At 42.4% G+C, this 26,416-nt stretch overlaps 1 protein-coding gene across 1 annotated transcript in view; it reads left to right on the plus strand.

The window, feature by feature from the left end:
• The window catches only part of ap3b1a (adaptor related protein complex 3 subunit beta 1a), a 229,608-nt gene that overhangs the window by 156,158 nt on the left and 47,034 nt on the right, over positions 1–26,416 (plus strand). The window contains exons 23-24 of the mRNA XM_078396753.1: positions 15,355–15,586; positions 18,140–18,224. Of these exons, the coding sequence (XP_078252879.1) occupies positions 15,355–15,586; positions 18,140–18,224 (317 nt within the window). The remainder of the gene's footprint in view (positions 1–15,354; positions 15,587–18,139; positions 18,225–26,416) is intronic.

Here is a 26,416-nt window from a genome sequence, read left to right on the forward strand (position 1 = left end):
TTCGGCTGTGGGTTAATAAGTGGGAAGAAATATTAATGCCGTTATTTTGGCCATCTTCGGCAATAGAGTCTAACCACCTACATTTGACTTTACCATGGCCAAGACCCTACCATCGACTTTCTGGGATTCAGTGTTGGCAGAAACACAACTGGATCAGCCACGCTCACGGTAGCTAAAAGATGAGGTGCAAGGCTAGGTATCCTGTAGTGAGTGACTTGGCTAACTCTGTAGAAATGTTACAGCACCTACAAGGCACAAGGAATGTGATAATATACACTCCACTTCCCTGCATGCGTACAGCACCAACTGCATTCAGAGTATTGAGTATTGAAATTGTGAGGTCATGTTGCAGTTATATAAGACATTGGTGAGGTTTAGAGTGTTGTGTTCCGTTCTGGGCACCATGTCATAGGAAAGATGTTGCCAAGCTGAAAAGGGTGCAGGGATGATTTACGAGGATGCTGCTAGGACTCGAAGGCCTGAGCTATAGGGAGAGATTGAGCAGACTAGGACTCTATTCCTTGGAGCACAGGGAGATGAGGGTGATATTATAGAGGTGTATAAAATTGTGATAGATGGACCGGGTTGATGCAGAGTCCCTTGCCCAGCGTAGGGGAATCGAGAACCAGAGGACACAGGTGTAAGGTGAGGGGGTGGGGGAAAGATTTGATAGGAAACTGAGGGGTAACTTTTTCATGCAAATGGTGGTGGATGTGTGGAACAGGCTGCAGGAGGAGGTAGTTGAGGCAGGCACTGTTGCAACGTTTAAGAAATATTTAGACAGGTGCATCGATTGATCAAAAGATGCTCCATTTACAACTAGTTCATACTAGTTCTATGTTATTGAATTGAATTGAATCAATTTTATTAGCCAAGTATGTATATATGCAAGGAATTTGCCTTGGTGCTTTGCTCGCAAGTAACAACACGACATACAGTAAACAATTAAGAATAAAACATAAAACATTAAAACATTAAGAATAAAACGGTAGGGCGGCACGGTAGCGCAGCGGTAGAGTTGCTGCTTTACAGCGAATGCAGCGCCGGAGACTCAGGTTCGATCCTGACTACGGGTGCTGTACTGTAACGAGTTTGTACGTTCTCCCCGTGACCTGCGTGGGTTTTCTCCGAGATCTTCGGTTTCCTCCCACACTCCAAAGACGTACGGGTATGTAGGTTAATTTGACTGGGTAAATGTAAAAAATTGTCCCTAGTGTGTGTAGGATAGTGTTAATGTGCGGGGATCGCTGGGCGGCGCGGACTTGGTGGGCCGAAAAGGCCTGTTTCCGCGCTGTATATATATGATATATGATATATGATATAAAACATTATAATTTAAACGTGAAGAATGAAATAAAATACCAGAGCAAAAGGAGGTTACAGACCTTTAGTTGTTGAGTAGAGTTACTGCTCGAGGAAAAAAGCTGTTTTTATGTCTGGCTGTGGCGGCTTTGACCGTCCGGAGTCGCCTTCCAGAGGGAAGTGCTTCAAAGAGTTTGTGGCCAGGGTGAGAGGGGTCAGAGATGATCTTACCCGCTCACTTCTCCTGGCCCTTGCAGTGTTTTAGTTCATCAATGGGGGGAAGGTTGCAGCCAACAACCTTCTCAGCTGATCGAACGATCCGTTGCAGCCTCCGGATGTCATGCTTAGTGGCTGAGCGAAACCAGACCATGATGGAGAAGGTGAGGACAGACTCTATGATGGCAGTATAAAACTGGACCATCATTGCCTGTGGCAGATTGTGTTTTCTCGGCAGCCACAGGAAGTACATCCTCTGTTGGGCCTTTTTGACTGTGGAGTCGATGGTGGCCCCCCATTTAAGGTCCCTGGAGATGATGGTTCCAAGGAACTTAAATGACTCCACAGATGTGACTGTGGTGTTGTTGATGGTGAGTGGGGGGGAGGGGACGGGAGGGGGAGCACTCTTTCCCACTTTCTCATCCATTCCCGATACACAAGGGGGCAATTTTACCAAGGCCAATTAACCTATAAACTCACATGTCTTTAGGATGTGGGAGGAAACTGGAGCACCTGGAGTTGTTATATTACCTGCCTCAACTACCTCCTCTGGCAGCTTGTTCCATACACCCACCACCCACTATATTGAAAAGTTGCCCTTCCGGTTCCTATTATGTCTTTCCTCTCTCACCTTAAACTCGTGTCTTCTGGTTCTTGATTCCCGTACTCTGGGTAAAAGACTCTTACTCAGAGGGTCTTACACGCCTCCATAAGTTCACTTCTCATCCTCCTACCGTTCAAAGAATAAGCCTAGCCTGCCCGACCTCTCCCTATAGCTGAAGCCCTCGGGTCCTGGCAACATCCTCGTAAATCTTTTCTGCACTCTTTCCAGCTTAAGTGACTTGGAAAGTGGTTTTGTCAACATCTCGTCCCCCTTAAAATAGTGAAAATTATTCCTCAGTTAAAACTGTCGTCAGAAACATTCCATGATTATTTAGCTCTACACTAAACTAATGTTGCAACAGTAGGTGAAAGTTGTGCCTCAGGGCTGAAATGATTACTGTTTAATTCCTTGATTTTAGTTTTTACATAATTCGAAATGAATGTCACAGAAAGGTTATTGGAGCAAAAGCAGCTCCTACATCAGGGCATTTTGTGTATAATATGAAAGTGACTCTTACCTGGTATCCTTGAGGGTTCTTTTAGAACGTCAGCAGAATTTTCAGGTCATTTGACAAAAAGGATATCTGCCTTGTAGCATGCTCAGAAGGTGACTACTTTGTGCATCAATCACCTCAGCTTTAAGTTGAAGCATAATAGACCCCCTCAATCAACATTTCCGAATGCTTTATCACTTGTTCATAAAGAAGGGGTGAAAAATCAAAGATAGACTGCTAAGTCAAGGCTAGGTAATTTGTTCTGAATTATAGTTACATTACAGGGGGGGGGGGGGGGGGGGAGAAGAGAGTTTGTGAAATAAGGGCTCGCAGGATGTCCATTTTGTCAACTGGTGATGATATGCAGTTGAAGCTAAATTCAGACCTTGAAAAATGACAGCATTGTTGAGCTGTAATTCTGGACAAGCTAAAGCAAAGATTAAGATGTTACTTATTGACAGCCAAAATGAGTTAGTCAAACTGCAGTGATGAATATCCACCTTGTATCCGCAAGGTCAGTTTAAATAGCATTACCTTTAAGAAACTATAAGTTGACCATATGTAAACACAGCTCTAAATTACAGCAGCTTTTACATCTTATTTCTTCAATATTTCATTTTTATAACCCTGCCTTTTCAAATGGCTATGTACTGCTTATTGTATGTGACATCTATTAAAGCACAAATATAATGATTCAAATATTGGCATTGCTGTACAGTTTCAAGTAAGATTTATTTTCTAGCAATTGATTGTATATGGAAGGCAGTGATCTGATTTAGCAAGGCATATATATTCTTGCAGAATTTTGCTTTTCAAGATCGTAGACTCTGCAACAAATTGTCCTCGTGTTGACTCTTCTGCCCAAAATACCACTGGCTTTTTGAAAGAAGTATTTATTTGGCTTGACTCCCTTGCACTTTTCTCAAAGCTCTATATTTCCTTTTTTTCCAATCAATAACCAGATTTGTTTTGAAATTACATTTTAATCTGTTTCTGCCAATGTTTTTCAGGCAGCTTATTTCAGATTATCATAATTACCTGATGTAAAATCAAACTACTGGTGGAACTTAGTTAGAGAATTTAACATTGGCATATTCCTTGTGAAGGGATGTCTTCCTGGTTATGTTTTATATTTTTATTTGCGTTGTCTTGAGGTTGTAAAATAAGGTGGTAAAATAAGGTTGATATTGGTTTATTATTGTCACAAATACAGAAATACATGAGTCCATCAGGTCATGCAAAGAGAAAACCGAGTGCAGAATATAGTGTTACAACTGCAGAGAAACTTCAGATAAAAAAGTGTAATTGCCACAACTAGTTAGATCGGCAATTCATCCAAGCACATAAGAGATCTAGTTAAGAGTCTGATAACAGCATTCAAGAGCTGTTTTTAAGTCGGGTGGTACATGGTTTCAAGCTTTTGTATCTTCTGCACTCTGGGAGGAAGTAGAATAAGAAATGACCCGGGTGCCAATCGTCCTTGATTGCGTGGACTGCTTTTCTGAGGCGGCGTGAAGTATAGACTGGATGGTGGGTGGAGGTTGGTATTTGTGCGATGAACTGGGCTGTATTCACCACTATTTGCCATTTGTTTTGTGGTCTTTGGTGGAGCATTTAATGGTGTGCATCTGGATAGGATGCTTTCTTTTTTTAAATTTATTTTTTTAAATAAATTTTTGAAAAGCATATGTACAAATAGAAATAAAAGACACATTTGTTACAGAGTTCTTACATAGCTTCAATTTTTAAATTTTTAAAGAGAGAAAATAAAAAATAAAGAAGAAAGGAAAAAAACCCCAAAAAAACAACAACAAAAAACTATAAACTATTGGGAAGAGAGAATAAGAGGATTAAAAAAAAGATATAACTATAAAAATTAAAGGGAGTAGATCCGGGAGACAATAACCACAGTTGAACATCCAACCCTTAACTCAAGTTTCAACTTTTAATTTAAAAATTTTATTTTAGTCCTGTGCCAAACCCATTTACTTTTCTAAAAATTCAATAAATGGAGACCATATGTGCATCTGTAGAAATTAGTCATCTGTAGAGATCAGGAGGAGACATGCTGTAATTCCTTAGTCTTTTGAAGAAATACAAGCATTTGTGTGTTGTTTCTGTGAGTTTAATTTGCTCTCTGATTTATGCACCTTTCAAAAATGGTAGAATAGTATATTCAGGTCGTACCTTGGTCCTTGGCCTTTTAATAAGCTTATCTGCTCTTGATCACTGATGACTAGTTCTCCACTGCACAGTGGAATGGAATATGTTCTTGTCATATGTGACAAGTCACAGTGAAATTCTTTGCTTGCCTACTCAAGGTATGCAAATAGTCTGAACACCGTGTCTGAAGAAGGGTCTCGACCCGAAACGTCGCCCATTCCTTCTCGCCTGAGATGCTGCCTGACCTGCTGAGTTACTCCAGCATTTTGTGAATAAATACCTTCGATTTGTACCAGCATCTGCAGTTATTTTCTTACACAAGGTATGCAAATAGTCGCCGCATAAACGGCGCTGACAAAGTACCCCCACCGGCTCCTCCTTTGTTCCCCCCCTCACGGTGGTCTCCCCATGCCTGGTCCTCCATTGTTCTTCCCCCTCCCCCTCACAGCACTGTCTCAAGTGCTGGCTTTTCCCTCCCTCGTTCTTGATTTCCCTCCACAGCGGGACAGTAGTAGAGTTACAGTTAATAGTGTCACATTATTTTAGCTGCTTTTCGGACGATGGGGCATTGCTCTGGGATTGTACCTGCAAAAGAAAATCTGATACGATTAGTTGCATAATAATTCTGTTAAAAAATTGAAAGAATTAATTCAGTAATGAATGCATATTTTATTCCAGATCTCTGATTTTAGACTGATCTCCTGCTTGCTCAAGCATTAATATTTATTATGATTTTATTGCAGTTGCTTTAGTGATCTCTAATGATATAATGGCTGAAATTGCAGCTATATTTGAGCGGATTTTTTCATAGTTTATTATTGTCACATGTACCAAGCAAGGTACAGTGAAAAGCTTTTTGTTGCATGCTATCCAGTCAGCGAAAAGGCTATAGAAACATAGAAACATAGAAACATGGAAAATAGGTGCAGGAGTAGGCCATTCGGCCCTTCGAGCCTGCACCGCCATTCAATATGATCATGGCTGATCATCCAGCTCAGTAGCCTGTACCTGCCTTCTCTCCATACCCCCTGATCCCTTTAGCAAAAAGGGCCACATCTAACTCCCTCTTAAATATAGCCAATGAACTGGCCTCAACTACCTTCTGTGGCAGAGAATTCCACAGACTCACCACTCTCTGTGTGAAGAAATGTTTTCTCATCTCGGTCCTAAAAGACTTCCCCCTTATCCTTAAGCTGTGACCCCTGGTTCTGGACTCCCCCAACATCGGGAACAATCTTCCCGCATCTAGCCTCTCCAACCCCTTAAGAATTTTATATGTTTCTATAAGATCCCCCCTCAGTCTTCTAAATTCCAGCGAGTACAAGCCCAGTCTATCCAGTCTTTCTTCATATGAAAGTCCCGCCATCCCATGGATCAATCTGGTGAACCTTCTCTGTACTCCCTCTAAGGCAAGAACATCTTTCCTCAGGTTAGGAGACCAAAACTGCACACAATACTCCAGGTGCGGTCTCACCAAGGCCCTGTACAACTGCAGCAGAACCTCCCTGCTCCTAAACTCAAATCCTCTTGCTATGAATGCCAACATACCATTCGCTTTCTTCACTGCCTGCTGCACCTGCATGCTTACTTTCAATGACTGGTGCACCATGACACCCAGGTCACGTTGCATCTCCCCTTCTCCTAATCGGTCACCATTCAGGTAATACTCTGCTTTCCTGTTCTTGCCGCCAAAGTGGATAACCTCACATTTATCCACATTATATTGCATCTGCCATGCATTTGCCCACTCGCCTAATCTATCCAAGTCACTCTGCAGCCTCCTAGCATCCTCCTCGCAGCTAACACTGCCACCCAGCTTCGTGTCATCCGCAAACTTAGAGATGTTGCATTCAATTCCCTCGTCCAAATCATTAATATACACTGTAAATAACTGGGGTCCCAGCACTGAGCCTTGCGGTACCCCACTAGTCACTGCCTGCCATTCCGAAAAGGACCCGTTTATTCCTACTCTTTGCTTCCTGTCCGCCAACCAATTTTCTATCCACCTCAACACTGAACCCTCAATACCGTGTGCTTTAAGTTTGTACACCAATCTCCTATGTGGGACCTTGTCGAAGGCCTTCTGAAAGTCCAGATATAACACATCGACTGGTTCTCCCTTATCCACTCTACTAGTTACATCCTCGAAAAATTCTATAAGATTCGTCGGACATGATTTGCCTTTTGTAAATCCATGCTGACTTTGTCCGATGATTTCACCACTTTCCAAATGTGATGCTATCACATCTTTAATAACTGACTCTAGCATTTTCCCCACTACCGATGTTAGGCTAACTGGTCTATAATTCCCCGTTTTCTCTCTCCCTCCCTTTTTAAAAAGTGGGGTTACATTAGCTACCCTCCAGTCCTCAGGAACTACTCCAGAATCTAAAGAGTTTTGAAAAATTATCACTAATGCATCCACTATTTCTGAGGCTACTTCCTTAAGCACTCTGGGATGCAGCCTATCTGGCCCTGGGGATTTATCTGCCTTTAATCCATTTAATTTACCTAACACCACTTCCCGACTAACCTGGATTTCCCTCAGTTCCTCCATCTCATTAGACCCTCGGTCCCCCGCTATTTCCGGCAGACGGTTTATGTCTTCCTTAGTGAAGACAGAACCAAAGTATTTGTTCAATTGGTCTGCCATCTCCTTGTTCCCTATGATCAATTCACCTGTTTCCAACTGCAAGGGACCTACATTTGTCTTAACTAATCTTTTTCTCTTCACATATCTATAAAAGCTTTTGCAGTCAGTTTTTATGTTCCTTGCCAGTTTTTCCTCATAATCTATTTTCCCTTTCCTAATTAAGCCCTTTGTCCTCCTCTGCTGGACTCTGAATTTCTCCCAGTCCTCTGGTATGCTACTTTTTCTGGCTAATCTGTATGCTTCATCTTTTGTTTTAATACTATCCTTGATTTCCCTTGTTAGCCACGGATGCACTACCTTTCCTGGTTTGTTCTTTTGCCAAACTGGGATGAACACTTGTTGTAGTTCATCCATGCGACCTTTAAATGCCTTCCATTGCATGTCCACCGTCAACCCTTTCAGCATCAATCGCCAGTCTATCTTGGACAATTCACGCCTCATACCCTCAAAGTTACCTTTCTTTAAGTTCAGAACACTTGTTTCAGTATTGACTTTGTCACTCTCCATCCTAATGAAGAACTCTACCATATTATGATCACTCTTGCCCAAGGGGCCTCGCATAACAAGACTGCTAACTAACCCTTCCTCATTACTCAATACCCAGTCTAGAATGGCCTGTTCTCTCGTTGGTTCCTCGACATGTTGGTTTAGAAAACCATCTCTCAAACATTCCAAGAAATCCTCTTCCTCAGCACCCCTGCCAGTTTGGTTCACCCAATCTATATGTAGATTGAAGTCACCCATTATAACTGCTGCACCTTTGGTGCATGCATTTCTAATTTTCTGCTTGATGCCATCCCCAACCTCACTACTGCTGTTAGGTGGCCTGTACACGACTCCCACTAGCGTTTTCTGCCCCTTAGTGTTTCGCAGCTCTACCCATATCGATTCCACAACCTCCGAGCTAATGTCCTTCCTTTCCATTGCATTAATCTCCTCTCTAACCAGCAACGCTACCCCACCTCCTTTTCCTTCCTGTCTATCCCGCCTGAATATAGAATATCCCTGGATGTTGAGCTCCCAGCCTTGGTCACCCTGGAGCCATGTCTCCGTAATCCCAACTATATCATAATCATTAATAACTATCTCCACATTTAATTCATCCACCTTATTCCGAATACTCCTTGCATTGAGACACAAAGCCTTCAGGGGTATGGGGAGAAGGCAGCGATGGGGTACTGATTGAGAATGATCAGCCATGATCACATTAAATGGTGGTGCTGGCTCGAAGGGCCGAATGGCCTACTCCTGCACTTATTGTCTATTGTCAGTCTGATTGGACTTCACTAAGGCATTTGACAAGATTCTGCATGGTGCCAGGATCCAAAAGATTAACGCTCATGGGATGCAAGGTGAGTTAGTAAATTGGATCCAAAATTGGCCTGATCATGGGAAGCAGAGGGTAGTGGTGTTGGGATGCTATTCTGGGTTTGTTTTCCCTGTTACGAAGGATGCTGAGAAGTAATTTGATAGAGGAATATAAAATAATGAACAGTTAGGGTTGATAGAATCATTTTCCCATAGTATCAAAAGCAAGGGTTTAAGGTGAGAGGAAGAGATTTTAAAGAGGATTTGAGGAGAATGGTTTTTACGCCATTCGTGAGTGATATCTGTCACGAGCAATTAATTTATGAGATAACTGCTCCCAGAATCTTTCAAATCTATCTTTATGGAATTTAGACGGATGAGAGGAGATCTTATCGAAACGTATAAGATTATTAAGGGGTTGGACATGTTAGAGGCAGGAAACATGTTCCAAATGTTGGGGGAGTCCAGAACAAGGGGCCACAGTTTAAGAATAAGGGATAGGCCATTTAGAACTGAGATGAGGAAAAACTTTTTCAGTCAGAGAGTTGTGAATCTGTGGAATTCTCTGCCTCAGAAGGCAGTGGAGGCCAATTCTCTGAATGCATTCAAGAGAGAGCTGGATAGAGCTCTTAAGGATAGCGGAGTCAGGGGGTATGGGGAGAAGGCAGGAAAGGGGTACTGATTGAGAATGCTCAGCCATGATCACATTGAATGGCGGTGCTGGCTCGAAGGGCCGAATGGCCTCCTCCTGCACCTATTGTCTATTGTCTATTGAATCTGTTAAGATATACCTTCAAAAACTGGGCGGTGATGTAACAGATGAAATTTAATCCCAGCAAGTGTGAGAAATGTTGCGTTTTGGGGAGGTTGAATGTAAGGGGAATATACATTTAATGGCATGACCCTTAAAAATATTGATGTGCAGGGGGAGCTTGGGGTCCAAGCTGAAAGTGGCAACCTGAGTAGGTAGAGTGGTAAAGAAGGGGTACGGTATAGTTGCCTTCATAGGACGGAGTATAAGAGTCAGATGCAGCATTATAGGACTTTGGTGAACCGCATTTGGAGTATTGCGTACAATTTTGCTCGCCCCTTTATAGAAAATACATGGAGACATTGGAGAAGGTATAGAAGAGGTTTACCGGAATGACGCCTGAATTGGTGGGTATTAGCTACAAGGAGACGTTAAATAGACTTGGAGTGGTGTAGGTTGCAGGGAGACCTCATAGAAGTATATAGAACTATGAGAGTTATCAATAGAGTGGACAGTTAGAACCTTTTTCACAGGATGGAAAAACCCAAATACTAGAGGGCATAACCTTAAGGTGAGCGCAGCAATATTTGAAGGAGGGCCAGGCAAATCTTTTTACACAGAGGGTGGTGAGTGCAGGGAATGCTCTGTCAGGGGTGATGGTTGAGGCAAATATGATAAAGACACTTAAGATATTTCTGATAGGCATATGGATAGGAATAGCGGGATATGGATTACGTGCAGGTAGATTTTTAAATATATTTTTTAGATTTAGAGATACAGCGCGGAAACAGGCCCTTTGGCCCACCGAGTCCGCGCCGCCCAGCGATCCCCGCACATTAACACTGCCCTACACACACTAGGGACAATTTTTACATTTACCCAGTCAATTAACCTACGTACCTGTACGTCTTTGGAGTGTGGGAGGAAACCGAAGATCTCGGTGAAAACCCACGCAGGTCACGGGGAGAACGTACAAACTCCGTACAGACGCCGCCCGTAGTCAGGATCGACCCTGAGTCTCCGGCACTGCATTCGCTGTAAGGCAGCAACTCTACCGCTGCGCCACCGTGCCGCTCAATCTTGGTATCATGTTCAACACAGACATTGTGGGCCGAAGGGTCTGTTCTCATTCCATACCGTTGACTGTTTTAACGGGAGGAGGTGGTGGAATCGGACACAATCATCATGTTTAAAGTACATTCAGACCGGTTACATAAATTGGCAATGTGTAGAATGATATAGGCTAAGTCTGAATGATTATGGGCTAAGTCTGAAGAAGGGTCTCGACCCGAAACGTCACCCATTCCTTCTCTCCAGAGATGCTGCTTGTCCCACTGAGTTACTCTAGCATTTTGTGTCTGCCTTCGGTTTAAACCAGCATCTGCAGTGCTTTCCTACACATGATATAGACTAATTCCGGAAGATATCATTAGTGCTTTGCATTAGTTCAAAGATATTTGTCTGCACTTTTTCTGTAGTTGCGACACTATCTTCTGCACTCTGTTTATTGTTTCATATGACTTGATGTGCTCGTGTATCTCAGTGGAAATACTAATAATAAACCAATACCAACATTGGAATTACCAATACCAAATTCACTGGAGTTTAGTAGGATGAGAGGGGATCTTATAGAAACGTGTAAAATTATAAAAGGGCTGGCTGGACAAGCTAGATGCAGGAAAAATATTCCCAATGTTGGGGGAGTCCAGAACCAGGGCCCACAGTCGAAGAATAAAGGGGAGGCCATTTAAAACTGGGATGAGAAAAAGCTTTTTCACCCAGAGAGTTGTGAATTTGTGGAATTCTCTGCCACAGAAGTTAGTAGAGGCCAATTCACTGGATGAATTTAATAGAGAGTTAGATAGAGGTCTAGGGGCTAGTGGAATCAAGGGTTATGGGGAGAAGGCAGGCACGGGTTACTGATTGTGGATTTAAGCAATAGGCAACTTACACAAACTTGAACTTACATAAAGAGTTCTGTACACAGCCCCTAGTGCAATCAAGGCTGTTTATAATTTCTAGAACACTATACAATCAGGGAACTGTACATCGGAAACAAGCCGGCCACAGAAGGCCGCGTGCCCAGAAGGCCGCGTGCCACAGAAAGTGCTCTAGCGGTGAGACTGAACCTAAGCCAGCAAACACACTTACCCAGAAGTCCGCATGTCACAGGAAGTGCCTCAACGGCGAGAGTCAGTGATTCCAACTTACGTAAAATCTGACTTGCATCATAAGGTCATTAGTGATATAGAATTAGGACATTCGGCCCATCAAGTCTACTCCCCCATTCAATCATGGCTGATCTATCTCTCCCTCCTAACCCCATTCTCCTGCCTTCTCCCCATAACCCCTGACACCAGTACTAATCAAAACCCTATCAATCTCTGCCTTGAATATATCCACTGACTTTGCCTCCGCAGCTGGCTGTGGCAAAGAATTCCACATTTCACCACCCTCTGACTAAAGAAATTCCTCCTCATCTCCTTCCTAAAAGAACGTCCTTTAATTCTGAGGCTGTGACCTCTAGTCCTAGACTCTCCCACTGGTGGAAGCAACCTCTCCACATCCACTCTATCCAAGCCTTTTACTATTCTGTACGTTTCAATGAGATCCTCCCTCATTCTTCAAAACGCCAGTGCTGACAAGCGCTCATCATATGTTAACCCACTCATTCCTGGGATCATTCTTGTTCATGAAGCGTAAACCCTAAAGTAAGCCAGGGAGTGCCTGTATTTGTATAATCTCAGTAGAGCGCATGCCTTTAAAGGCCTGTGTCAGTGCACCGACCGACCGGTTCTCATCGCGAGTGCTTTACTCACACTTGTTGAGCTCCTTGGATATCTCGGGTAAAGCTGGGAACTGGCCGCTTGGAAATCAACTTAAGCAAACCACTGGTTCGGCACTTAAAGTGGAACGTATTATGTTAACAATATGACATGCCGTGCACCGCTTTTTTAAAGGAAAAAAAAAAGTGGATTCAAAAATAAAACTTGTCTCTGCTGCTTTGGGTGCAATTCCTGTGAAAAATGACTGGAACGGTGAACTGTTGATTATTAATGAAGCAAAGGCATCACCTCATAAAACTCAGCAACTTGCAAATAGATTTTTATTTCATACAAAATAGACAAATTGTGTGAACTATTGCTTGCACTAACTATAAGTGACACTAAGTGCTTTACAAACAGAGCCACAGTAAGTTACCATTACCAAAAAGCATATGTGGAGACAGAACAGTGCCTTTAATTTTCAGAGGTGCTTAGTTGTGCATTCAGTAATATTATTTCCTGTTAACCTAATTTAGTTCATTGTGCTACCTGTTGTTTTTAAGATTTTACTTTGCTTTTAGATTATTAGAGATCTGTCTATTTATTTAAAAGATTGCTTTGAAACCTCCTCCAGTTTTTGAAGGTATAGCTTAAGAGCTTTCATAACGATAGACTTGGAAGATTCTGGGAACAGCTGTCTCATAAATTAATTATTAGTGACAAGTTTATATTGCATAAATCTAAATGAGTTGAGAGTATGGTCCATTACCAGCTAACTGCACACGGTATTTGTCATTTTACACTCTTCAGTTATTTTTTAGTGAAGTGTTAAAAATGTACGACTTTTCTTTCAGATGACATTGAGAGATGCTGTCTGTTTTTAAGAGAGGTAAAGGCCCATATAAATGTTTCACTAAACCTAAGTGTTACTCATTTGACAGTTATGTGTGCTGTCATTCCATGGGCTATTTGCTTATCGCAATAAACAGATGAAATATGTGAATAGTCTGTGGTGTCCTTTCAGTGCATTAGGCCTAGAAGGCCCTGTGATTTTCCTCATTTGAAATGTTCTGTTCAGATTTTTACATTCTTTATGCTTCCTAGTGCAAAATACTCCAGGAATAATCGCAGTGTGATCAGCAGTTGCATAAAAAGAGCATTTCCAAAACTGAACTAGTGATGTAACAATTTTAAAGATTTTAGATGAACATAGTCATTTGAAGATCCCTTAAATAAATTTGCAAGTATTGACTGCTGTGGAAATAATGGATCATAAAATGGCCAATTTATGCCCAGTTTGTTTATGAATTGTGAAAGGGGAACAGTAGAATGTTTATTGTAATCCATAAATTTTTCAGGCACCTATTTTTATTAGTAAGCATTTAAGGAATATGTGATAGATTACAACGTGTTCAAAAATATTATTAGATTGTATATTTTGCTCTTGAATAGGTTTATGGGGATCAGACCACTGGCCATTTTCATGTTCATGTCTGGATTTTGTAAAAAAGTGACAAGGGATAAAAAGTACATTATACAGCGGCTTTCAGTTCTGTTTCAGTTTAGTTTCGTTTATTGTCACGTGTACCGAGGTACAATGAAAAGCTTTTGTTGCCTGCTATCCAGTCAGCAGAAAGACGACACGTGATTACAATCGAGCCATTCACAGATGCATAATAAGGGAATAACGTTTAGTGCAAGATAAAGCCAGTAAAGTCCATTAAAAGATAGTCCGAGGATCAACAATGAGGTAGATAGTAGTTCAGGACTGCTCTCTTGTTGCGCAAGGATGGTTCGGTTGCCTGATAACAGCTGGGAGAAACTGTCCCTGAATCTTTTGCTTAGTTATTTGCTTCGAGTTAGATAAAATGCATCCTCAAAATATTGACTCCATCAGCACCGAGTGAAAGACCCATCCAGTTAGTCTCAGTCACCTGTCCCCACCCCCCTACATTCCTGTAGATTTCTTGCATTCACATGTAAACTCAATTGCCTTTCGGCAGTTACTATTGAAATTGCATCTTTTTCATCCAGGTCATTATAACTCGAAACAAATTACACTCCTTCCCAACATTCCACACTTCAGGATATCTTTGCCAGTTACTGTCGCCAGGTGGCACGATGGCACAGAGGGAGAGTTGCTGCCTTACAGCATCAGAGACACGGGTTTAATCCTGACCAAAGGTGCTGTCAGTATGGAGTTTGTGCGTTCTACCCGTGACTTGCATGGGTTTTCTATAGAAGTCTGCTAATCTCTCCAGCACTGCAAGCTCTAACTTACGCTGCTTATTAGCTTAGTATAAGACAATAACTGCAGATGCTGGTACAAATCGAAGGTATTTATTCACAAAATGCTGGAGTAACTCAGCAGGTCAGGCAGCATCTCAGGAGAGAAGGAATGGGTGACGTTTCGGGTCGAGACCCTTCTTCAGACTGATGTCAGGGGGGCGGGACAAAGGAAGGATATAGGTGGAGACAGGAAGATAGAGGGAGATCTGGGGAGGGGAAGAGAGGGACAGAGGAACTATCTAAAGTGGGAGAAGTCGATGTTCATACCACTGGGCTGCAAGCTGCCCAGGCGAAATATGAGGTGCTGTTCCTCCAATTTCCGGTGGGCCTCACTATGGCACTGGAGGAGGCCCATGACAGAAAGGTCAGACTGGGAATGACCTCCAAAGACGTACAGGTATGTAGGTTAATTGGCTGGGTAAATGTAAAAATTGTCCCTAGTGGGTGTAGGATAGTGTTAATGTACGGGGATCGCTGGGCGGCATGGACTTGGTGGGCCGAAAAGGCCTGTTTCCGGCTGTATATATATGATATGATATGATATGATATGGAGGGGGAGTTGAAGTGCTCGGCCATCGGGAGACCAGTTTGGCCAACGCGGACCGAGCGCAGGTGTTGATCGAATTCTGTATGAAATAAGGAAATTGAACTCTAAAAGGAATGCGGAATTTGACTTTGGGAATCGGCCGAAAGGAAACGCTCCATGTTGTATGAACTTTTAACCACTTCGAAATTTGATTGCCAAAAAACAAGTGTGGTTTGTGTTGATATTTTCTCTGTTTAAGTTGTTGTTTTTTTTTAAATGTTTAGGTTATCACTCCTGTATTTGTCCCAGAGACGTCATTTGAACTGCTTCACCGTATGTCTGGCAAGGGTCTTGGCGCACGTTATCACTTTCCACGTCAGCCGTGCATTTACAACCCCAAAATGGTGTCCGTTCATATCACATTCACGAACAACTCTGACCAAGAAATTCGGAACATCCAAATCGGAGAGCGGAAGCTTGCATCGGGAATGAAAATGCACGATTTTCATGAACTAGGTACTGAAATGCCGTTTTAATGAGCATGTCCAGTTTTACACTGCGTAAGCTTGCATATTTCTGGATTCCTTTTGTAACATATGTTTTCTAACAATAAGACAGCAAATACATTTTCAGCCGTATTCACTACTAAAATTGAAGAATGAATCTGCATATATGTATGCACAGGTATTTCTACCTTTCCCTCCCTCAAGTCTTTTTCCATCTGTGATGACAGAATATAAGTTCATAAGTTTTCAGAACAGAATTAGTCTTTTCGGCCCATTGCCTGTCACTATATTCCTGATCCAGGCTGGGTCTTCAGACTGACATCCTGTGGAATGTGTCTTACACATGCGTGGACGTAGCTTTATTGATAAGATATTAGAACAATCGAGATGGTTGGGAGCGTGCAACTCTTTCTCTGCAGGCTCCAATGCTTATGGCTAATAAAGAACTTTATATGAAGTTAAACGACTTGTCGTCATTACAACTTCTTACAGTCTATTCCACCTTTCAATCATGGCTGATCTATCTTTCCCTCACAACCCCATTCTCCTACCTTCACCCCTGAGACCGCACCTGGAGTATTGTGTGCAGTTTTGGTCTCCTAATCTGAGGAAAGACGTTCTTGCCTTAGAGGGAGTACAGAGAAGGTTCACCAGATTGATCCCTGGGATGGCGGGACTTTCATATGAAGAAAGACTGGATAGACTAGGCTTGTACTCGCTGGAATTTAGAAGACTGAGGGGGGATCTTATAGAAACATATAAAATTCTTAAGGGGTTGGAGAGGCTAGATGCGGGAAGATTGTTCCCGATGTTGGGGGAGTCCAGAACCAGGGGTCACAGCTTAAGGATAAGGGGGAAGTCTTTTAGGACCGAGATGAGAAAACATTTCTTCACACAGAGAGTGGTGAGTCTGTGGAATTCTCTGCCACAGAAGGTAGTTGAGGCCAGTTCATTGGCTATATTTAAGAGGGAGTTAGATGTGGCCCTTGTGGCTAAAGGGATCAGGGGGTATGGAGAGAAGGCAGGTACAGGTTACTGAGCTGGATGATCAGCCATGATCATATTGAATGGCGGTGCAGGCTCGAAGGGCCGAATGGCCTACATCTGCACCTATTTTCTATGTTTCGATAACCCCTGACACCTTCTCTGCCTTAAAAATATCCATTAACTTCTGTGGCAATTAATCCCACAATTCACCACCCTCTGACTAAGGAAATTCCTCCTTTATAAAGAAACATCCTATTATTCTGAGGCTATGGCCCATGGTCCTAGACTCTCCCACTAGTGGGAACATCTGGACCCTTTCCATATCTGGAATCTACTTGTACTTTCCCTTTAGTGTGTAGTTGATCAAGATCACCTTTCTGGTTGGAGTTGCAGAGTATCAGAATTTATTGAAAATAAAATGTTCTAACATTGATGAAACAAATGGAAAAGGAAATCTAGGTTGTGAAAGTATTGAGTTTTTCTAGAAATCGCAAATTAAGTTTAAGGGAATTCAAATACATTTTTCATGAGGGTTTGCTGATTAAGGCAGTCTTTGTAGAGTCGTAACATATGAAAAAGTCACCAATCCCCTCTGTGCATTTAGATAATTTAGTGTTACTGAACAGTGGTAGGTAATTTATGATTTTAGCATCTTAGTGTAGAAAGGGCTTGGTGTCTTGGCTAAATCCCTGTTTACCTAATCCTGAAGGAAATATATTTGTAAATCTCAGTCGAGGCCAAAATTGGGCTGGACTGTACGATATCCAATGGTTCAATATGGTTACGATGGAAGCTAACACAAGTGGCGCAGCGGTAGCGTTGCTGCCTTACAGTGCCAGAGACCTGGGTTTGATCCTGATGACGGATGCTGTCTGTATAATGTTTGTACATTCTCCCTGTGACTGCATAGGTTTTCGCCGGGTGCTCTGGTTTCCTCCCACACTCCAAAGAAGTATAGGTTTGTAAGTTTATTGGCTACTGTAAATGATAAATTGTCCCTAGTGTGTAGAACAGTGCCAGTGTACGGGGATCGCTGGTCAGCGCAGACTCAGTGGGCCGAAGGGCACGTTTCCGCACTGTATCTCTAAAACTAAACTAAAGCTAAGAAGAATGATCACCTGAGCTGGTTAACATATATATAAGAAAATAACTGCAGATGCTGGTACAAATCGATTTATTCACAAAATGCTGGAGTAACTCAGCAGGTCAGGCAGCATCTCGGGAGAGAAGGAATGGGTGACGTTTCGGGTCGAGACCCTTCTTCAGTCTGAAGAAGGGTCTCGACCCGAAACGTCACCCATTCCTTCTCTCCCGAGATGCTGCCTGACCTGCTGAGTTACTCCAGCATTTTGTGAATAAACTGGTTAACATATATGTTTGTTTGAAATGGCCAAAAGTGGAAAATTTTGACACTGAAAGATGGACGAAAGAAAGTGAATATTTGTTATATAGAAAAGTTTAAGTCAGAGGCATTAACGTAATGTCTTGGCTGCATGGCATGAAAGCATTATGTGCCATGTTGTAAACTGATCTTGTGTTGCCATCTATTCAAATACATATATTTTTCTCTTTGCAGACAACCTCGAGCCTGCGACATCAAAAACCGTTTCCATGGGTATCGACTTCTGTGACTCCACACAGGCTGCTAACTTTCAACTATGGTAGGTTGCTGAAAGCAGCAGAAATATTTTAGATTTGTAATCTGTCTCCTTTCTGAATTCATAAACAGAAAGAGTGAAAATCCCCCTAATCTACATAAAACGGAAGCAGCGTGCATTTGCAAGACAAATGTCAGTCTCTGTAAAATTAGGTGGCTTGTTTTAGTGTTATTTATTTCAATAGTGATAATGCACATTTAAAAATCACCAGTGCTGCATTTGTTGAGTGGCTGTCCCTCGGGTATTTAATGTTTTTTTAAAACCATGGATCTAGGCACTGGCATTGTAATCTAATTTGTTTTTTCACATTTTTATCTTGGATGTCAGCATCTCTTAACAAAGAAACCTTAGGTCCATACGTTTCAAATACCATAAAAGTTACAAATGGTATTCATCTTCTCAGCCTTCTTTGCTTAATTTAAATATATACAGTGATTATAGTTTGTACCTGTTTTTGTCTATTCGCACGAATGAATCTAGCCATTTCTAAAGTTGGTATTCCATCATTTTTTATGGTTCATGCCGTTATTTACTACTCAAGTAATTTGGAAAAGACCTTGTGTTCAGGTTGCCAACCCTACTGAGTATCTCGGAGTTTTCTAAGTACTGCTGTCAGCAAGCCAGGGTATAGAAGTGGAGTTGATTGACAACAATAAGAGTAGGCAAAACATTTGTACGTGAATGGAATAACACAGATGCATGGCGGTGCGATCAGATTTCAGAAGGCTAGGCTGCACTAGCACACCGCGGCAGATAAAAGTTCCAAATAATAGATCATTACTGGTGGCACCTTTGCTCTTCCAATGCCACAATGCCTCACCATATCCCCATTGTAGCATGTGCAATGCAGGTTAATTTGGGAAGTGGCTCAATATAGTAGAAGCGCTATTAACCTCCCTCTCAGCTGTATCTACCAGTCACTTGCCAGGCTTTGGCTTGGGATCTGTTTTGGGGTAAGGGTGGATTGTACAAAAGGGACTGGTTGCACCTCAACAGGCGAGGGACCAGCATTCTGGCAGGCAGATTTGTCACTGCTACACGGGTGGTTTTAAACTAAATAGTGGGGGGGGGGTGTTTCAAATGGGATAGACAAGGATGGAGTTACAGGGAAAGAGAATATAGGAATAATTAACCAGACCACCCTAGAATTAACAGGACAGAAAGCTCACGAAGCAATAGGAGAGAATGGCCAAGTGTAATAGGAATCGATGTGGAAGCTGAGAGGAGCAAAGGATTAAAAGTACTATATATGAATGCGCGAAGTATAAGAAGTGAAGTATAAGAAGATGAGCTTGAGGCTCAGTTAGAGATTGGTAGGTATGACATTGTGGCGATTAAAGAGACGTGGCTGCAGAAGGATCAGGACTGGGAACTGAATATTCAGGGTTATACGTCCTATAGAAAGGACAGGCAGGTGGGCAGAGGAGGTGGGGTAGCTCTGTTGGTGAGGGATGGAATTCAGTCCCTTGCGAGGGGTGACATTGGGACTGACGATATAGAGTCACTGTGGATAGAGTTGAGGAATTGAAAAGGTAAGAAGACATTAATGGGAGTTATCTACGTACCCCCAAACAGTAGCCTGGATATAGGGTGTAAGTTGCAGCAGAAGTTAAAATTGGCATGTAATGAATGTAATTATAGCGGATTTCAATATGCAGGTAGACTGGGAAAATCAGGTTGGTTCTGGACCCCAAGAAAGGGAGTTTGTAGAGTGCCTCCGAGATGGATTCTTAGAGCAGCTTGTACTAGAGCCTACCAAAGAGAAGGCAATTCTGGATTTAGTGTTGTCCAACGAACCAGATTTAATAGGGGAACTCAAGGTAAAGGAACCGCTTGGAGGTAGTGACCATAATATGATTAGTTTTAATCTGCAATTTGAGAGGGAGAAGGTTAAACCAGGAATGTCAGTGTTGCAGTTGAACAAAGGGGACTATTAAGGCATGAGAGAGGAGCTGGCCAAGGTCGAATGGAAACGGATCATAGCAGGAATGACGGTGGAACAGCAATGGCAGGAATTTCTGGACATAATCCAGAAAATGCTGGATCATTTCATTCCAGAGGAAGAAAGATTCTAAGGGGAGTAAGATGCAACCTTGGCAGACAAGGAAAGTTAGGGATGGAATAAAACTAAAAGAAAAGATGTATAACATAGCAAAGAGTAGCAGGAAGCCAGAGGAGTGGGCAACTTTCAAAGGACAACAGAAGATAGCAAAAAGGGCAATACAGGCTGAAAAGATGAGGTACAAAGCGAAGCTGGCCAAGAATATAAAGAAGGATAGTAAAAGCTTCTTTAGGTATGTTAAGAGAAAAAGATTAAAGACAAATGTGGGTCCCTTGAAGGCAGAAATGGGTGAAATTATGGGTAACAAGGAAATGGCAGAAGAGTTGAACAGGTACTTCGGATCTGTCTTTACTGAGGAAAACAAACAATCTCCCAGATGTACTAGTGTACAGAGGATTAAGGGAGACAGAGGAACTGAAAGAAATTTGCATTAGGCGAGAAATAGTATTGGGTAGACTGCTGGGACTGAAGGCTGATAAATCTCCAGGGCCTGGTGGTCTGCATCCCAGGGTACTCATGGAGGTGGTTCAAGAAATCGTGGACTCATTGGTGATCATTTTCCAATGTTCAATAGATTCAGGATCAGTTCCTGTGGATTGGAGGGTAGCTAATATCCCACTTTTCAAGAAAGGAGCGAGAGAGAAAACGGGGAATTATAGACCAGTTAGCCTGACATCGGTGGTGGAGAAGATGCTGGAGTCAATTATTAAAGAGGTAATAACGGTGCACTTTTTCACCCAGAGAGATGTGAATTTGTGGAATTCTCTGCCACAGAAGGCAGTGGAAGCCAATTCACTGGATGAATTTAAAAGAGAGTTAGATAGAGCTCTTGGGGCTAGTGGAATCAAGGGATATGGGGAGAAGGCAGGCACAGGTTACCGATTGTAGATGATCAGCCATGATCACAATGAATGACGGTGCTGGCTCAGGGCCAAATGGCCTCCTCCTGCACCTAATTTCTATGTTGCCCCCTCCCCTCTTCCAGCTTTCTTCTCCCTACCCACTCCTCCTCACCAAAATCTGTCCGAAGAAAGGTCCTGACCCAAAATATCGCCTATCCATGTTCTCCAGAAATGCTGCCTGACGCTGAGTTACTCCAGCATTTTGTGTCTATTTCTGTAAATCAGCATCTGCAGTTCCTTGTTTCTCCAGTAGAACAGCTTGTCTTTTCCCCCCCAAGTCTGGGACAAGTGCCAAAGGAATGTAAAGTGGCAAATGCAGCAGCATTGTTAAAGAAAGGATACAAGGACATTGCTGGTAATTACTGGCTGTCAGTTTAACTTAAGTAGCAGGTAAAGTTTGGAAACGATTATCAAGGAGAAAGTTTGCAATCAGTCTGAACAATGGTCCGAACCCGAAATGTCACCTATCCATGTTCTCCAGGGATGTGTTACTCCAGCACTTTGTAAATTCTTTGCGTGAATTTGCAAACGGTGATTTACTTCCGGGCAAAGAGAAGGTGGATGAAGAATATGGCGGTGAGGTGATGTTTTCGAACAGAAACCCGGGTAATTATAAACTGAGAGGGAAAGTATTTGTATATTTCAAAGAAACATTTGCCATAAAAATCTTATGAAGAAAATTGAGGCTTATGGAATAGGAGAATTAGTGTCAGTTTGGTATTTTTATTAAAGTTGCCTACGAACAGGGAAAAGGCGAGTTGTGGTAACTGTCTGTATTTTAGACTGGAAGATGATGGACAAGAGTGTTCTACACAAGTCACTGCTGAAACCATTGCTTTTTTGATGTGTGTGAATGACTGTAACAGGATATGGGCTAGTCGAATGGACAGGCAGGTGGAATTTAATGCAGATAAGTGTGGGATGATGCATTTTAGCAGAAGGGTTGGGAGAGCCATTATAGATTTAATGCCACACTTGATGGAAATAAACTTGCAGGACTAAGGGATAGAATAGGGGGAATGTAGCTAACTGAATTTCTCTACTTTAATGGACTAACTGCCCAACCTCTGTAGTAATTACACAATTCCAACTACTCCATGGGGTTCTTTTAATGCTGAGTCCAAGCGTCTACAGTGTCCTCTATAATGTTTGGGACAAAGACCCATCATTTATTTATTTGCCTCTGTGCTCCACAATTTGAGATTTGTAATAGAAAAAAAATCACACGTGGTTGTCAGATTTTATTCAAGGGTATTTTTATACATTTTGGTTTCACCATGTGGAAATTACAGCTGTGTTTATACATAGTCCCCCCATTTCAATGTTTGGGACACATGGCATCACAGGCGTTTGTAATTGTTCAGGTGTGTTTAATTGCCTCCTTAATGCAGGTATAAGAGAGCTCTCAGCACCTAGTCTTTCCTCCAGTCTTTCCATCACCTTTGGAAACTTTTATTGCTGTTTATCAACATGAGGACCAAAGTTGTGCCAATGAAAGTCAAAGAAGCCATTATGAGACTGAGAAACAAGAATAAAACTGTTAGAGACATCAGCCAATCATTAGGCTTACCAAAATCAACTGTTTGGAACAAGATTAAGAAGAAAGAGAGCATTGGTGAGCTTACTAATTGCAAAGGGACTGGCAGGCCAAGGAAGACCTCCACAGCTGATGACAGAATTCTCTCTATAATAAAGAAAAATCACCAAACACCTGTCCGACAGATCAGAAACATTCTTCAGGAGTCGGGTGTGAATTTGTCAATGACCACTGTCTGCAAAAGACTCATGAACAGAAATACAGAGATTACACTGCAAAATGCAAACCACTGGTTAGCTGCAAAAATAGGATGGCCAGGTTACAGTTTGCAAAGAAGTACTCAAAAGAGCAACCACAGTTCTGGAAAAAAAGGTCGTGGGCAGATGAGACAAAGATCAACTTATATCAGAGTGATGACAAGAGCAAAGTATGGAGGAGAGAAGGAACTGCCCAAGATCCAAAGCATACCACCTCATCTATGAAACATGGTGGTGGGGGTGTTATGGCCTGGGCATGTATGGCTGCTGAATGTACTGGCTCACTTATCTTCATTGATGATACAACTGCTGAAGGTAGTAGCATAATGAATTCTGAAGTGTATAGACACATCCTATCTGGTCAAGTTCAAAACAAATGGCTCAAAACTCTTGGCCGGTGGTTCATTCTACAGTAAGACAATGATCCCAAACATACTGCTAAAGCAACAAAGGAGGTTTTCAAAGCTAAAAAATGGTCAATTCTTGAGTGACCAAGTCAATCAAGTCGATCTGAACCCAATTAAGCATGCCTTTTATATGGTGAAGAGAAAACTGAAGGGGACTACCCTCCAAAACAAGCATAAGCTAAAGATGGCTGCTGTACAGGCCTGGCAGAGCATCACCAGAGAAGACACCCAGCAACTAGTGATGTCCATGAATCACAGACTTCAAGCAGTCATTGCATGCAAAGGATATGCAACAAAATACGAAACATGACCTTTTTCATTTGATGTGTCCCAAACATTATGGTGCCCTGAAATGGGGGACCATGTATAAACACTGCTGTAATTTCTACATGGTGAGACCAAAATGTATAAAAATGGCCTTTATTAAAACCTGACAAGGTGCACTTTAACCATATGTGATTTTTTTTCTATTACAAATCTCAAATTGTGGAGTACAGAAACAAATAAATAAATGATGGGTCTTTGTCCCAAACATTATGGAGGGCTCGGTATGATTTATCAGGCATACAATGTACGCCTGATAATGTGATGCTTACTCGTATACCTAAAACACAATACCCTCCCAACTAGACCTGATAATTGAGGAGCCAGATGCATAACAGTTCAGAGCTGTGTTCCCAATTGATCAAGCACTCGAATCAAATAGTGTTATAATTGAGAAACAAGGAAGTACAGATGTTGGTTTACAAAAAATGGATACAAAGTTCTGGAGTAACTCAGCGGGTCAAGCAGCATCTCTGGAGAACATGAAGAGGTGACTTTTCAAGTCGGGATCCTCAATTAGATTGATTGTGGAAGATGGGGGGGTGGGAGAAAGAAAGCGGGGTGAGAGGAGAGGCAGGACAAAGCGTAGCAGTGATAGGTAGACACAGGCGAGGGTTGGAATAATTTTTTATAGTTTGCCATTTTTATTCCTTTCTCTTTTTGTGACCACCCCAATGTGGGGAAAAAAGACATGGTGGAGATGGACTGTGTGTAGGGAGGGGTTTTAACGTGTCCTGATATGTTTTGGGCATGTTTAGTGCATGGGGGAGGGACGTGAGCTAGCTGATCTTTCCATCATTGTCATGATTTGATCTATGGTGGGCATGTTTGTTGCCTTGATCCCTTTTCATCATCTTTTCTATGTAACAGAATATGAAAATCGGTTTTGATTTAACAGAGCAAGTTGAGAGTTGTGATGATCAGGGCATCGTTTGTGGCATTAATGAAGACGTTTTATTTTAATGGAAAGTTCCTTTTGTGCGACTGTTCACAAAATAAAGGAATTATTTAATGCTGACAGCATCCTAATATCCAGAAAAGCTGGCAACAGATTTCAGTTTCAAGATAAATTATTTCAATGGTTTAATCAAAGTGATTGTTTAGGTATTAATCATTGATAGATTAATCTTTAGTTTAGTTTAGAGATGCAGCATGGAAACAAGCACTTCGGCCCACCGAGTCCGCGCCGGCCAGCAATCCCCAGACACAAGCATCGTCCTACACAACACTAGGGACAATTTTACCAAAGCCTGTATGTCTTTAGAGTGTGAGAGGAAACCGGAACACCCGAAGAAAACCTACACGGCCACGGGGAGAATGTACAAACTTCGTACAGACAGCACCCATAGTTGGGATCGAACCCGGGTCTCTGGCACTGTAAGGCAACTCCACCACTGTACCACCGCTGAGCCTTCTATGTGAAAGCCCTTTTGTATTAGATTGACATTTTGGAATCAACAATTGGTTTAAAAGGAGGTGTTTTAATAGGATGAACCCGGTGGGAAATGGATTGCTTGTGGCTGGGAGGTATCGAGTGTCTCTGGTCAACAAAGAGTTACAGAGCAAGTCCTCATGGGTTATCCAAGTTATTTTAGGAGTGGAGCCTGCTGCTCAGGGACATGGCAGAGAGCTGGGAACCACTCCACCGGAGAACATGTTAGAACAAACAACCTGGATAGGACGGGGGCTGGTGATATATCGGGGGAAGGAGGGGGAGGGGGGGGGAGGGAGAAGACCTGCAACAAGTTTTCAGATTGATCTTTTATTCCATGAATCCGGTGATCCAGTGTGCTATTTGTCCAGTGTAAAGGGAAGCCAAATTGTTTATACATCGAAACTCGACAGATTTCTAGTATAATTGTAATGACAATGGAAGGGGCCGGGGGTTGGCTTGCTGGATGTCTGTTGTGGGAACTGATGGTGAAGGACAAGGAAGAGGAGAAGAAGGATGGCCATGCTCCATGGTGGAGGGTTGTCTATTGTCAGCTCAATATCCAAAAATTTGGCATTGTCCACTCCATTCTTCTGTCCTTGTATCGAGGTCCATGTGCCCTGGTTCTTCTGTGTCATAGAGTGATAGTGTGGAAACAAGCCCTTCGGCCCAACTTGCCCACACTGGCCAACATGTCCCACCTACACTAGTCCCACCTGCCTGCATTTGGCCCATATCCCTCTAATCCGATCCTACCCGTCTAAATGTGTCCTCAGGTAGTTCCATACACCCACCATTCTTTGTGTAAAAATAAAAGTTACCCCTCGGGATCTTATTAAATCTTTCCCCTCTCACCTTAAAACTATGTCCTATGGTTCTCGATTCCCCGACTCTGCACAAAAGACTCTGTGCATTTACCCGATCTGTTCCTCTCATGATTTTGTGCACTGTAAGATCACCCCTCATCCACCTGCGTAAAGACTATCAATTGGCAGTTTTCACTCTTTTTTAAAAAATCCAGCATTGACTGCCTTTCACGCTGCCTGGTATCATAAATCTCTCCGTAATGTGACAGGCTGTTCTTTTACACACCATGCTACTTTGGCAGAGCTATTTGCCAGATGATCGTGACACTTAGGAATGCTCAAAGCCTCATCAATACACCTGAAAACCTTTTGCAGACCTTTTGTTGTCATACTCTTGTCATCTTCTAGCAGCAGGTTGTCATTGTAATTCTCTTTGTTGAATGCTCTCATGTGAAGCTCTGTCAGGAT

The sequence above is a fragment of the Rhinoraja longicauda genome, chromosome 3 (assembly GCF_053455715.1).
Source record: "Rhinoraja longicauda isolate Sanriku21f chromosome 3, sRhiLon1.1, whole genome shotgun sequence".
NCBI classification, from domain to species: Eukaryota; Metazoa; Chordata; class Chondrichthyes; order Rajiformes; family Arhynchobatidae; genus Rhinoraja; species Rhinoraja longicauda.